Below are 15,634 nucleotides of genomic sequence, written 5' to 3'. Positions count from 1 at the left end.
ACACAGAATCTAAGTGATGGGACATGGTACCACGTGGGAAGAGCCGGGGCTGGGACCCAGGTGTCCCGATGCCCACCTGCCACCTTCGCCTTCACCAGATCTGGAAGATCAAGAAGAAACAGACACAGGAGGCAAGAAAACCAACCTTCCTCCCTGCATGCTGCCCACCGGAAAAATCTACCACCATGGCGCTCTTTTCTCTTTATCGGGTTTAGACACTTTTTTCTTTACGGATGTAGTAGCTGAGCTGAGTATAAAGGTCACTATTTTACCTGCTAAAAACGTTTAATACGGGTTTTTCAATTTTCTGAAAAATTGGCAGTAGTGTTCAACTTTTAAAAAATGTCCACTTTGGGGCTTTTACCACCTTCGAAAATCACTAAAAGAGAAAACACACCACCAAATGATATATAGTTTAAAGAATAAACAAGTCCCTCCAACCCCCGTAGGAGACCCACCCCAGAGAGCCCATGAGGACAGCTCTGGCCACCCCGGGCACTTACTCCGCAGGCTTCCCATGCTGGGCGCCGGCTGGGTCCGGGGTGGCAGGGTGCTGTGGTAGGGCGGGGTGGTGCTGAACAGGATGTCACTGGGCAGGGCCTGGTCAAGGATGGAACTTCGGGAGCTGCCGAAGGAAGACCCCCTCCGGTGGCTGCAAATGCTCTCGTCCGAGAGGGTGCGGTACAGCGAGCGGCGTGGGGACAGGTTCCCATAGAACGAAAACTAAGGGTTGAGACAGGAGGAGGGAAGGGAAAACAGATGTCAGAAAGCTGACAGCGTGAAACTCATCCGACTACCTTAGGCGGGGTCCCGTACCACCGTGGGAGCATCTCTGAGCAGCAGGTGTGCACACAGCCTCAGCCTAGGGATGCTACAACCAGGCACGCAGGTCACCGAGGCAAACGCACAAGGGCTTCGTGCAGTTATTGGGTTTGGCTCTTTTCCTCCTTTGACGTCCTGTGAAATATCACCACGAATTAGACAGGCACAGCTTTGTTCTGAAATGTTAAATGGAGGCTCCATAACCTTTTAGCTGTGGCATCTGGAAATACAGAACGCTGCCATTTCAGGCAACACTTACTCAAAATCACACCTAGCGCTGGCTTGATCTTCATTGGAAATGACTACATTTTAATATTAGGTGATTTCTGTACCAATCTACTACATGCGAGGTTCAACCTAATCTAGGTCATAATAATAATATTAATTTTTGAGCACTGCAGCTTTCTAAGCCACACACAGGTTCAAGAAAGACAGTATTGGTCCAGGAAAGTCTTACTGTCTACATACTTTAAAGTTTCACTCACAGAAGTCTATTACAGTTGTTGAGAATTGAGTTATAGTAATCAATCGTAACCAGATTTAAAGAAACCATTAAAATTATTGTGTGGGTAGGGAAAGTTCCTACTAAAGAAGCAAGTAGTCAAAAACTCAAGAAAAATTAAATCCAATCTGAATTTCCAACTTCTCCTATATCCTGAACCACGTTCCTTTTACATCAATAATAGTAAAAGCCAGAATGTTTGCATCAAGCAAATACAGAAATGGTTATTTACGTTTGTGAATGTAAAGTATTTCTATTGTATGTGTCCCTTTCATTCTGTCAAGTCTGTCCAGCTGATGAATGGGAACCAGAGTGTGTGCGAACTGCAAAGTTAAGTTTGCGCTACGAAAAGAAGGCAATTTGTCTTAGAAGAGAAAAAAAAACACATGTCAAGGAGAAGTTTGTTCCTATTAAAAGAAAAGCTATTTGCACTTTCGGTACAATAGCCCGCACCCAAGCTTATACAGTACCACATACATGATTTGATACGAGTTAAAAAATAAAAAAAAAAACTCATTCTGTTGAGCTCTTCCGAGATTCCCTCTTCACACACAACCAGCAGGCTCTTCAGAACATGACTACAGGCCCATTAGATTAAAGCAGCTTTGAGGTAGTATCTCATGAGAGTGTTATTCTAAGAACACAATTAGGTTAATTGCAGCATTGTTTTATTATAGGGAAGATGGTAGCACAAAGCCTTGCTGTTTATCTTGATCACAGTCAAGATGGCCATGCCTGACTTTTTTCTTTTCATTTGGACAAGAGAGTGCTGAATCAGAAGGGAGAAAGGCCTGCGTTCCACGGCTGACTCTGCCACCGAGTATTTATGGGAACGTCACATTTCATCAGTTGGGGCCTCAGTTACTTGCCAGAAGAGGAGATTGGGCTGGATTACCTGGGAGTCCTTTTTCACTTTCCATTACTTAACAAAGTGGTTTAAGAGACTGTAATGATACATAATAAAACTAAAACTAATAAGGACAATAAAGTCATCTAACGGTAGCGAGGGTCTGCGCCCTGGTGATGAAGCCATGCCCTCGAACGTGAGGTTGGTTTGTGAGACTGACGCGTGGCCTTTCCTCGTGAGTGGGCACGGTTTACAAGCACGGGGCAAGTGCCATCTGATTTATGATGCCAGGCAGTAGAGTACCTAAGTCCAGCCCATTTCTGGAACAGGATTACCCCCAAGCAGGATGGCTTGGAGAACTCTATCCTTGGTACAAGTTCCGGAGCAAAAGTCAGGCGGTGTGAATTTTAACAGCTACTATTTCTGATGACCTGTTATATCCGGGTCCTCTGTGAAGTTGGTTCTTACCTTTGCTGTAACTCTGTAGTACATTTATCATTGCTTCCTTTTTTCAGAGGATGACGCTGGGCCAAGAGATTAAGTCACATGAACAAAATCACACGGCTGATGGTCACTGCAACCGAGAACTGAGGCCAGGCCCGCCTGCCTCTAGCTTCCTCTGTCCCTCTAGAAAGCTGCCCTTCCTGACCTCTCCCAGGCTCACTCTGCTTCCTGGGGGAATAACAGTGAAAATGGCCAACCGGGCACAGAGCTGTAGGTAGGATCACGAGAGAGGCCACATGTGGGAGAACTCTGGAAGCCCTGGTGTCTCTTTACGCTTTTCCTTAGTGTTTCCGGTCACTTCAAAGCTACACAAAAGTCACTCACCTTTCTCCTCCCCTCCTCCACGGAGGGGCTGTCGGGAAGCATCAATTTCAGAAAGTCTTCTTTGGAGAGCACGTGCTGACTTTCTGAGACATCATCTCCCACCACTGCCTGCTGCTGAGCTGCGGTGGACAGGAGACCCATCTCACCATACAGCCTGGTGAAACAAGGCAGAAGGAAAATGAAGGTGAGTCATCGGCCTATCTGTAAAACGCCGGTAGCCTTATGAATTAAAATCCAGTCACCAGCTTCACCCACCACGTTCATACACACACAGCTCTTCTCAGTTATTGAGCCGATTCACTTCTGCTGCATTTCTCCCAGATCCCCGTGCCATCCTACGTTTGTGAAATGAGTGCAAACTTAGGTTTCTGAATAATGCAGAACAAATCAGATCCCCAAAGCCCTGAATGAGAAAAACAGAGAGCCAACTGTTCAAATAAGGCTGTGTCTTCCCTTTCCTAACCTGTGTCAGAAAACACAGTTTCAATAATTCATCGGAGATTATCTCGTGTTCTTTGAAGGAAGGCTGGTGCTTGTCCGGAATTTGAGAAAGCCCTTCTCTTGTGGCTGGGCAAACCCACGCACCGTCCACCCTGCAACACGGAGAGCCAGACCCCGGGGAACCTGACGTTGAACAGTAATCCATCCGGGTGCATGCCAAGTATTTTTATTATCAGCCATTTCGCAAAGCTGTTTGGATAAATGAAGCAGCTGTCCCCCTTGATTATCAGTATATAGAAATGTATTTATGGACAACAAAAGACTGTCTAGCCGAATTACTGTTTTCAGCTCTTTTCCAGGGAGAAAACTGGGGAGTCGTTTTTAAAAGGTTTGGTCTGCAAATGTAATCTGAGCCACGGAACGTTCCTGAAGACACGGTGGGTGAAGAACCAGGGCCTGTACTGTCAGCAGAGGCGGCCGGGACGCACGACCTGAAACGTGATGCTCCAGGAACCCACGGCCCAGGGCGGCAGCTTGCAGAGGATGACCTGTGTGTGACTGTCCTGCATCGCCGAGATGACCCCATCTCTAAAGCCAGGCTACTGTCTTGCAGGGTGACGGCTCACTGGGGAATTATCAGGATATGGAACTCACGTGAACATGCTCAAAATTAAGAACGATTTATCGGAACTCGCTATGGCTCTTGCTTTGTTCCCGAGGTAGATCAGGAACTTTTTGGCTCGGTAAGTAGCAGCAGCACTGATGACATGAAAGCAGTGACTGGGGAAGAAGCTTTCAAAACTTTTAAATGTGACTGATGATGTGGTTGTCTTGGGAGCTAAAAAAGAACCCAAGACCCGGGGGATGGGGGCTCTGCACGGAACCCCCGTGGGAAGACCCACCATGGAGGGTTTGTGACCAGGCCATCAGACGTGCCCATCTGTGGGCCCTGAGATTCGGGGGTGGACGTGCTCAAGAGCTCCAGGCCCTATCTGCTTTGGGAAAGACGTAGGGAAGAAAAAAACAAACCCAGGTCTCATCAGTAACTGCTGGGATAATAAGGTAACACCGAAAATCACTAATAAAATGCACTATTCCAGTTTCCCTATGTGTTTGAATAAAAATTGCTAGCCTTTTTTCCTGCTAACTTAGTGACTTTATTAAAATTGACAAATGATACGTCAATAAGTATGCTCCGAGGGTCTACTACCTGTGAGTCACGAGGAAGTACAGAGGTGAGCAGGACATGGTACGTGAATATAAAAGCAAGGAACAGAAATTTGTTTTAGGGACTTCGCTGGTGGCACAGTGGTTAAGAATCTGCCTGCCAACGCAGGGGACACGGGTTCGAGCCCTGGTCCGGGAAGATCCCATATGCCGCAGAGCAACTAAGCCCGTGTGCCACAGCTACGGAGCCTGTGCTCTAGAGCCCGCGAGCCACAACTACTGAGCCCACGAGCCACAGCTACTGAAGCCCGTGCACCTAGAGCCCATGCTCCGCGACAAGAGAAGCCACCGCAATGAGAAGCCCGCGCACCGCAACAAAGAGTAGCCCCCACTCGCTGCAACTAGAGAAAGCCTGTGGGCAGCAACGAAGACACAACGCAGCCAAAACTAAATAAAATAAACAAAATTATTTAAAAAAAAAAGAAATTTGTTTTAATTTTATATGAGAACATCAAGGAAAGAGAAGACTTTTAAAGGGAAATATAAATGCCAACATTTAAAGAGCTTTACCAAGATGTTTCTCGATTACTCTTTTTTAGAAAATCTGTTTCTACTGGGGGGGAAAAATACATTAGCTTGGTCCATGCCCCAGATGCCCAAGGTTTGCCTAGAGAAGAGCCCCCCGGACACCTTACCCCTGACACTCAGCCACTTCGGGTTCCTCGGGTGGCGGGCTGTCTTCCGATTTCTTCCAGCCGATGACATATTTGTTCATGGCCCCTTGCCGGTGGTAGGCCTTGGACACGCACCCCGGGGCCTGTTGACTGCTGCTGTGAGACACGATGTACACTTTGGACGTATCCAGAGACCCACTAATTTTGGAACCGTGAGCTGAGGGGCTCCCTGAATGGCGTGAACCACTGGGGAGAAAAAGACAGAAGCTGCGATACAATCAGATCTCAGCGGTGCGGGCACGTTGCCAAACTCAGAGCCACCACACACGACTCCTGTCCTTCTCTGTGAGCAAAATCGGGCAGCGGGGGGCAGATGTGGCCGCCTCTCTGCCACGTGCCTTTGGAATGCCCTGCTTCCTACAGGCCAAGGGTGTTCCCATGCAAAGCTGTACGCCTGTGGCCAGAAGGATGTTCAAAGCCCAGTCAGGGGAAATCTAATAGAAAAATGGGCACCACAGCGATGCCTCAGAAGAAAAGAAACTCAAATGGTGAATAAACATAAGAGGAAGGGCTCAACCTCTGCCATCCCCAAGGAAACCAGCGCAAACCACTGCAGGATATCAGGGCACACTCACCAGACTGGCAAAAGTGGGAGCCTCTTATGATGAGAGTCCAGTGTTACCAGCACCTGGGGCAATGGTCACAAGCCCGATGTGCTTTTCCATTTTCCTCATTCAGGCTTGATTAAAATGTCTTTGACCCCAATAGTAAAATATTTTAAAGTTAAACTCTAAGAACAAATGTAGGGAATCCATTTGACGAGCAACGTGGCAAAGACCCGTGTCTAGCAGCAGTAACGTTGCTCTAAAGGTTTCCTCTGAAGCAGATCAACATTCTAGAATGTTGGCAATAAGGTTTTCATGAATCCTTTCCTTCTAGACTCACGTTCTTATTTTAGAGTTTCACTGCCAACTCTCAATCCTTTACGAAGAGTAGAGTATGATGACATGAATAAGTGTGAACAACAGATAATCACATGAGCCATTTACAGGAGAAACCAGAAAATGGGTTTTTTTGCTTTGGTTTTTTGGCAGTTGATTTGTTTCACTTTGCAAAAGCTTGGTTAGGCTCCTATGAATACTGCTTTATATTCTGAGCTCTTATCTAAGTGCCCTGCCCTCGTAGGAGAAAAAAAAAACAACCAACCAACCAAAACGGGTTTGCTGAATTAAAAGCATGGAGTGGCAGGGGAGCCGTCTTAATGGGTGGTGATTCCTGCACACCCCTCCCTCCAGCCCCGTTCTCGCCGCGCACCAGTGCGGCTTGTCTTCAGGGGTCATAAGTCCCCGTTCCCAGTTCTCAGTGCAATCCCGGAATCGCACCACAAACATAATGGACGCTTGCTCTACTCCTGGATGGCTGTTGGGAACGTGCGCGTGTGTGGCGGAGCTGGTGGGGGTGGCAGTGATGCTGGTGGTGAAAATCCAGAATCAGAGTATTAAGAATGTGCCATAGATGGTCTGGGAACTGCGAACAGTCGACCGCTGGTGCCTCCTATTTCCTTAGGCAACCCAAGGCGCTGGGTTACTAACTCAATCAACAAGCATTTATCCACAGTCTTCTTAGACTTCCCTCCTTCACTCAACAAACATTCCAATGCTTGTCAAGTTCAAGGACCTGTATGTACGAAGTGCTGTGGCTACAGAGTGAAGGAGACAGGCCCGGGCTCTCTAGATGAGAGGAGGCAGCAGCCTGGGGTGAGATCCACACTGAGTACAAATCATGTCAACCAGGGTTGAGCGCTGAGAAGCAGCTAAAACATGGTGGGATACATGAGTGTGTGGGGTGGAGGGGTGACTAGCCAGGATGCTCGGCGCTGATGCCAGCCCCTAAGAGGCTCTCCTGCTCTCCTGTTCCCTGGACTGTGCCCCGTCACAACTGAGCCCCTGGGCAGTGGGCCTCAGCTCCGAGCTGACCACACACTCAAAGGCCGACGGTACTCATCAACACAGGGAATGTGCGTCCCGGTCTGGGAGTCTCAGCACCACTGTGGCAGGTGGGTCCCTTGTGCACTAATGAGCCAAGTTCCTTTTACCTCAACACACTGACATTTCAAGTCTTATTTTAAATGTAAAACTATTAATAGAGAACACTTAAAAATACTTGAATATTTTAAAATTAAAAAAACACTTTAAATTATTGAAATCTTATTTTCTCTAGCTCTCCCATATGGGTGAGGGGACAGACAGGAGGAAGTGTGCAAAAGAGTTACTTTAATGATGACTTCCACATGAGCAAAAGCCTGCAACTGGAGTTGAAATTGGCTTTAAAGTCACTGTCAACTAAGAAGGGCAAGAAAAAGGCACCTGGATGGGAAAGGAGCCCCTCACTCAGCACACGGCCCTTCTGCAAGCGCTGTGCACATGTCCCGCGTAAAGGGGTTGAAAGAAGGAACGTCGACCAGAAATGCAATCTAGCAGTTTCCTGTGCTTTCTACGAGTCTGACCCATCACATTAATGAATGCTTAAGGTGTTCCAGAAAATTGACTTCAAATCCCTATAAATATCCTGACTCTATCCATAAAAGAAGGTGCTCTGAAAGGGGTTTCCACTGAAATTTTCCTCAAGGGTAATACAAAATTCTGTTTGTGATGCCAATTACATCTCTCTAACGAGGTATCAGGAAATCAGCCATTTTACAAAATCTTCTACACTCTGAACAAGACACCAGAAGATTATAAAATCCCAAGATGGTTTTTACAGCCTGGCCAATTCAAAACTGTCTCTGAAAGTAAGACAGGAATAATTCAGGTAGCCAAAGCCACTGATAACACTTAAATATTATTTTAGCTAGTACTAAACCTATTTAAAGTCAAATTATTAAAGAGAACTGGTCAAAAGTAATAGGCGTTTCTACTTTGAAATAGTTTCCATATCCTGCACTCCGTCTGCCCAGGGGAAGAAGACAGAGCCTATGGTGGGTGCTCAGGACGCCCTGTCTGCATCTCTTCCCCCTTCTCCCAGGGACACGATCCTCTGATTTTCTTCTGAGGAAGTGGCTCTCTTCCCCAGTCTCCAGCTGCGTGGTTTGGCAGACTGACCGCCAGGCCCCCAGAGCACGGTGATTAAAGCCAAGAACACGTGAAGAGACACTGGTGGCAGGGCAGGGGGGCATGTCTGCAGGAACTTGAAAAGATCCGCACTTTCTTCCTGTGACAGGGGAGCAGTAGCATGGGAGGCCTGCAGGTGACACAGCAGGTGACACAGCCATTCTCACCGCTGAGATTTCAGGGCCGTCCTGCCAAGCCCACGGACCGGGGGGACCTGGTCTCAGGTGACATCATGTGAGCTGCTGTGTCAAAGCGGAACCTTCGCAGTTCTGGCCTGCGGGGTTCCATAAGCCAAAATACTACCTTCGCCGTGTGAGCTAATTCGTACGCAGTTTTCTTTAACTTGTCACGTAAATGCCCTCGAATGACACAAATGATGTAAATGTAAGACACAGACGACGACGTTAGCAACAGGAGAAGGAAAGCAGAAAGGCGGCAGTGAGCACGTGTGTGCAGGCACCCTCGTGTTTTAGGTTTGTGTAAAAAAAATTAATCTACGGTAATTTTCCGGGACTTAGAAGTTTAAAACGTTTTTTCAAACAAGATCAGACATCACATGACATCAGTCATGAAAATAACAGCACCGCTGATGAGGTCTCGGCCTCGACTGAGAGGAAAGCCGAAGCGATTCATGTGTCTGCTTTGTGGTCACAGCTACTCTCCCTTCTGCCCATTGGTTCGTCCCTCCCGGCTTGGCAGTGGCCGCGTGAGGACAGGCAGAAGGTCAGAGGGCAGCGGGCTCGGCCTGGGTGAAGGCGGCCGAGGAGGACAGAGGCCGGCACTGGGAACCCCACGGCCAGACTCAAGCACCATCGCTGGAGAAGTGCCTCCGCCACGGCCTTAGGGACCTGGAAGGATAATCCCATCAGCGTTCATCTGACTGCCCTCCGGCAGCTGGAAGAGTTCTGAGGAAAAGTCAGACAGTCACTCAGAGCTGAAGTAGGGAAGGCCTTGGAGACGGCAAGGAAAACGAGAGCGGTCGTCGGTTCGCAGTAAATCCTACGCACAGCCGAACCTGAATGAGAGCGTTTCTCTGCCTGGTCTTTGAAGGGAGGAATCACCAATTGTGAGTTTTAAGGTCTCTGCACAGACACATGTCAAACAGGAGTTTAAAACTACTCATGACTATACACTGCACATTCGTAGTTAGAATACAATTCCTTTAAATTTAGCTAGTCTTTTTTTTTTTAATTGGACTGTCACTGTGAACATACTTCCATTGGTGCACACGCTGGTGAGAGGGGGCCCGCGGACCAGAGGAGAGCGGGACACGGGCCTTCGGAGGGACGACGAGAGGCCACCCCTCGCCCCCCGTCACTGTCCACTATCCCCTGAGCGCTGTCCAGCTTGCCATCTCCTGAAAATCAGGGACAACAGATTGAACTGGGAGAGAGAGATGAGTGGTCTGATAAGGGCCATGAGCATCTCTGTTTAGTTTTCTCTCAACTTTCAAGAGAAAGGAAGATCGAAATCACAAACGTATTCGCGTGCACATTTCAAAGGAGACTCTGGAAGCATTCCCTCTGAAGTCACGCCACGTGGCACACAGGTGACAATGACCTCAGGCGCCTGCTGGTCCTACTTCGGGCCCCTCTCCCACCCCAGCGCAGGCGACGGCGCCCAGGGTGCCCGGAGTGGGCGCCGGCGGCGGCGCGGGGACTTACCTGGAGTGGGATGAGATCTCGCTGAGGTCGCCCAGGCTGCCGTCGGCAGCATGGCCGGCAGAGATGCTGGGCGCATAGCCGTGGACCGCGTACATCTTGGCCTGCTCGTCGTCGGGCCCCGGGATGTCCGAGTCAGCCCACTGCTCCGCCTGCCCGTGGACCAGGGACCTGCTGCCCGCTAGGTGCACGGGGCCGAGGACCGCGGCGGGCATGCACGGGGCCGTGTCGATGCCACTGTCCGTGGAGGCGCCCTTGATGTACGTAAGCCCCGGCAACTCGGGGTCCATCAGGTCCCCGGACCCAAAATGCTTGTCATCGCTGTTGCCAGAGGTGTCGCTGGAGAGTGTGTTGCTGCTGGAATGGCTGGGGCAGCTCTTCTCTCCAATCTTGAGAAGAAAGAGAAACGGGAAGGCTTCCAACAAATCCCACACTTTGCTTCTTCGTGAAGAGGTCATTCCCCCCCCACCCCCGGACTCAGGAAGCCACAAACCAGATGATTTCACCCGAACCCCTTCTGCTCACTTGTCAGTGAGAGGCAAGGAAAGAACTTCCTTGTAAAAAACATCCTGGTTTCATGCAAAAGTCCCCCCGAGTCATAATTCCTCCCATCGTTCAGCTTAAGCTAAATGGGTATCTTTTCAGGTCTTTGTTCAATTGCTTGTGCATGAAACGCCGAAGTATTGCCAGGGTGTCGCTAACCAGAAAGTAATCAACGAAGGTTACAGAAGCTGAGAAAGCACGTGGGGAATCAATAAAAGGAGGACAGCAGCCTTTCCTCCAGAAGATGCTCCTACAATGAATGACAGGGCCAGCCCTGCGTCTGGGGCTGAAGACCCAGGTCTGGATCACAGCGATGGGGCTTTGGACAGCCACTCGATCCCTCCCTCTGCTTATTACTCTAAGCCCAGCGATCACTGCATGGACCCAACCAGCTCACGTGCAGAAGCACGGCATAAGTGCGAGCCATATGCCCCAGAGCCCAAGTCAGGGCAGCCCCGGGGGGGGGGGGCGCTGATGAGATGGGGTGCTCTCGGGAGTGCTCTGAGATCCCTGGAAGACGAAGCCAAGAGAACAGGGTAAATGTCCCCGTCTGAGGATGTCCTGGTACAGACATGGCCCCTCTCCTCAGGCTGGGAAAACTAACGAGGCCCAAATCGTCAGTCGTGAGACCCAGCCGAGCCCCGATCTATTTTCAAGTGGTTTGGCCTTTCCTTCCTTCCTATTACATCCTTAAGCAACTCCCCTTGCCCTTTGTTATCACACATGGATCTTCTGTGCAGGTGGCATTGATCGGCTCCATGAGGCTTGAGACGAGGTGGGGATACAGCTGAGAGACGGAGGCCACGTGTTCGCAGGTAACACTCGGCTAGCTCTACAGCTGGCCGGTGACGCACGGAGGAGACGGAAAGGAACAACTCAGCTCAAGGCCCGATCAAATGCCCACAGGTTCTGAAAAATCAGCTGCTTTATAAGGTTGGCCTCATTTGGCAACAACTACAGTTCCTGTTTTCACGTTTAACTGGAAGTTTTATTTCATTGAGCTACAGTCACCGACATGGCCCGCTTTTTCATTTTTGCGGAAAGTAAACCAAACCACGCGGGCACTGTGGGAACACCGGCTGCCTGTCGGTTGGCTGGGGCCGGTATTACTGTGCACCATCTGCGGCCGTCCACTGAGCCCTGGGCAGAGTGTCGCCCACCACACACCCCGCTCCACAGGTTCCGCTTCTGAGCTGTGCCCACAAGTGGGTAAGAGTTCACAGATTAAAAATACCAAGGATCAAAGGCTGAGTCTACAATCTTGGCTCTGCCAATAATTTACGGTATGACCTTTCTTTGTGGTTCTTTATAAATCAAGGAGGAAAAAAAAAAAAACCCTTCGCTTTTCATTTAGTTTTTTTTTTTTCCCCTCCACCCAAGAGCCTTGTGAGGTAAAAGACACCCCTGAGAATCCCTGGCAACAATGGTAATAAACCGCGTGTGCTGAGACGATCACAAGGGCCGAAGGAACGCTAGTTCACGAGGAAAGGACTCACATGAGAAAGCTTATTGGGGGAATCCTTGCAGCCTCCATCATTCTGCAGGCCTCTTTCTTTATAGGAGCTCAGGACTTTGGGAGGTGGGCCGTGCCATTTGGTTTCTGTCACAAAGAGAGAGAAGACTTAACATTTCATTTCTCGTGTTAACGAAGGAGCGAAGAAATGCAGGAGCCGAACGAATGGTTCAGTGATCGCGAAGAGGACTGTGGTTCTAGGACCTTCTCCCGGTCCTGCCGATGGAGACAACCTGGAGCAGGCAGAACTGCCCACAACGCTCATGGTCTGTTCCCCAGGCACCACAGGCACCACCCGCCGTGACCACGTCCCAGACGACGTCGCGAGGTCCAGCGGCCAACTCACACAGGGCGGGATGCAGCCGACCAGACGTGCACGGCTGAAGGAACGGGTGATGGGGGAGGGAGAGGGCAGGAGGGAGGGGCGCCTCGGGGCAGGGGTCCTTGTTACCGGGGTGTCTGCTTCCTTCCATGGCGTCCTCCCGCTCCCTGGCCCCTTCACATTCCAAAGGGCCGGAGCCCTGGTGCTCAAGCAGCAGGGGAGACTGGCACCTGGAAAGAACACAGAGCTGAGCCCGCCTTGCCCCCCATCATCCCACCACTGTCCCGTGTGTGTGCTGGCTCCCGGAGGGGCAATCCCAGGGACCCCTAAACAGAGGCTGTCTCTGGCAGATGGAAATGCAGTCTGCCAGCCCAGCCCTGCCTGAGAGACTTAGAGCGTCTGGAACTGGGGGCTCTTGTTTCACCACTGGGTCCACAGAGGCACTTGGATGACACTGTTTACAGATAAAGGAGGTGGCCGACGCCAGGGGATGGAAGGACTGTCTGGGGTCAGGCGGCTCATCCCTGATGGGCTGAGGATGGGCTCACTGCTTTTGCTGTCGCTGTTTCTCTTATGCACTGATACTTTCTTATATCAAAGTTTTTAAGGAAAAAGAAAATCAGGTTGATTGGCGCTAGACTACATCCAGGTGGACTTTATTTTATGAAAACCCCCAAATAGGACAGTTCACTCTTCCAAAAGAAACTGCAGAAAACTTATTCACGTTACAAAGGGACACCTACTTACAGAATCCCAGTTACAGACCCCGGTTTGCAGAAAAAGCCAGAAGTGGTTTTTCCATTGACAGAAAAGGCTTCCCTCTACTTTAAAAATGCAACTCAACGGAGAAACATTTCTTGAAGTACCACTTTTAATAACCCCCTCTAGGATCTAAGGTAGGGAATGCACGGAACTCGGACTGCAAAGCTCTACTTCTCAGCCCAAACCAGAAGGAAGGAGCATGCCGGGGAGAGACGTTTCCCTGGGCACGTGCGAGAGCAGTAATAGAAGGTTGTCTGGTCCGGTGAAAGCCTCCCCGGCTGACCTGGCCGTTCTCTTGTCTAATCAGGGCAGCCAGCTCCTTTGGGCAGCAGAGACAACACTGGGCCCCAGCAGCACACAGAAACACTGCTGCCCTGAGCCTGGCCCACATCTCCGTGGGAAAGCACACCCACCCCGCTGTTTCCCCTGACTGACTGTATCAGTAAATTCTGTGCCCTGTTCACAGGTGCCCTCAGGGTCCTAGATGCTCTGCTCACACCCTACAAGGGACCTGCTAAATCTGCCTTCTCTGATTCTGGGCTGGGTTTGGGAGAGAAAACGCTTGCAAGAGAGGCTGTGAATTTATCCCTTGTCAGCAGTTCAAGTGAAGGGAAACTCCCAAGGGCCATCACCCACAGGGTCTCCAAATCCTTAACTTCTACATGTTCAGAAGGACTCTCCCTTATTTAAAAAAAAAAAAAATCAGACAAGCTCAGAATACAGACAAATGAGTGCCACCTCCATAGAAATGATGAGCTATCCAGCCTGGATGCACCCGTCCTATCAAAGGTCTGTCTTCATTTCTCTGTCCCCCAGTGGCCCCGCGCACAGTAAGCGCTTCTGAATGTGCCCCGCAAACAAGTGCCCCCCAGGGGCCCGCAGAAAGGTGAAAGCGAGCGGTACCCGTCGTATCCAGCTTGTGGTCTCCAGGGTCCGCTCCCGCCGGGTCCGGGATCACTGGAGGAGGACTGGTTGCTGGGTGAACTTCTGAAAGGTTGACTAGAATCAGTAACCGGGCCCTGAGGGGTCTGCAGGTTGCCAACATCCTGACCTGGCTTGTTTTGTTTTATAAGTGAATTCATTTTTCAGTGATGCAGAAAAGGACAAACACGCATCGCAGTCGTGGACAAGTAAACTAAGAATTGGTGATGCCATGAGATTTCAGGTGGTTTACGGTTGGTAATTTATTATAAGAAAGAGACGTGGCGGAAACAAGGCTTCACCATCTAAAGATTTCAAGCACAGCTAATGATGCCAGTGAAACACGCGGAACCCCCAAGAACACAGAATTATGAAAACATCACTACTACTCGGTCTGTGAGACTTAATGCAAGGCACGTTGTGGTTCTATATTTAAAATCCATACAGAGAGAAAACCCTAAATTTCTGGCAAAGCCATGTATTTCCACACATCGATTGAATGCCATCCTATTTATTTCAGACACACAAAAATGAATGATCCTCGTGAGAATTCACTTGATGAAGATGTGCTCGCCAACTTCCCTGTTGCTATTAGAACCCTTCCTTATAATTTACTAAATTCTATGTTAATAAGGGACGTTCTGCAGACACCTTTCCTTCCAGATGTCACCCTTTTCACCTGGGCTATGTACTATGTGCATTTCTCTGAATATGGGAAGTTTATAAACTCAGCAGACCTTTGAGAAGAGACCAAGAGCCCAGATCACTTAGTGTCAAGTTGAAGTAACACCATTCCTGCACTCACTCTTGGAAGAATAGACTGGAGGAAGCAGAGGAAGACCACATGTTTTCATCTTAGCAATTATTATTAACACCTATATAGGCTCCCTATGTGCCAGGAACGGTTCTAAGCCGTTTACCTCTCTTGATGGACTCAACCGTCCTAATGCCCTGTGGAGGTCTCTATTATTTTTGCTAAATTGATTTTTCAAACGAGGAAACTGGAGACTGGGAAAGGCCGAGTAACAGGCCAAGGTGATGACCCGTCAAGCAAACAGCCCGGCCCAGCGTCTGCTTACAGCATACGTTCTATTAGACGAGAGCCTGACAAGACATTTGGAGGAAACTCACGGTGTCTCCATGGCCCATAAGTTATGCGAAAGTTAAAACAAAAGGAGTAGGAAATCAACAACCACAACAAGACAAATTTACTACGTTGTTCACTTAAAACTACCTTTGCGCATTATGCAACCCCCGAAAATTCTCACCAGCTTCTAATGCTGTTGGATTTAACTTTTAAACAAGTGCATTCTCTCAGGGAAAAACTTAATTTTAAGCTCAACTCCCTTTGCTTAAAATGAGAGAGAAAAACAGAGATGCTAACGATCCTAGGACCTCTGAAAATACTACACCCACGAGGGTGATGGGATTTCATCGCTGATTCCGCGGCTTTCTTTATACTCAAACCGTTCATATTTATCTAGACGCTCCTGCAAAATGGTTTCTGGGATATCTTTCCCG

The 15,634-nt window shown here is 49.3% G+C and overlaps 1 protein-coding gene across 1 annotated transcript in view; it reads right to left on the bottom strand.

Annotated features, from left to right (window-relative positions):
• The window catches only part of SIPA1L2 (signal induced proliferation associated 1 like 2), a 109,239-nt gene that overhangs the window by 24,205 nt on the left and 69,400 nt on the right, over positions 1-15,634 (bottom strand). The window contains exons 10-16 of the mRNA XM_065893741.1: positions 14,096-14,179; positions 12,560-12,660; positions 12,092-12,195; positions 10,056-10,441; positions 5,303-5,527; positions 3,000-3,153; positions 504-723 (exon numbers count right to left, since the gene is read on the bottom strand). Coding sequence (XP_065749813.1) covers positions 504-723; positions 3,000-3,153; positions 5,303-5,527; positions 10,056-10,441; positions 12,092-12,195; positions 12,560-12,660; positions 14,096-14,179 — 1,274 coding nt within the window. The remainder of the gene's footprint in view (positions 1-503; positions 724-2,999; positions 3,154-5,302; positions 5,528-10,055; positions 10,442-12,091; positions 12,196-12,559; positions 12,661-14,095; positions 14,180-15,634) is intronic.

This window comes from Phocoena phocoena, chromosome 16, assembly GCF_963924675.1.
Source record: "Phocoena phocoena chromosome 16, mPhoPho1.1, whole genome shotgun sequence".
Classification (NCBI taxonomy): Eukaryota; Metazoa; Chordata; class Mammalia; order Artiodactyla; family Phocoenidae; genus Phocoena; species Phocoena phocoena.
Note: the sequence above shows the minus strand (reverse complement) of the source record. Positions and strands in the feature narration are given on the sequence as shown.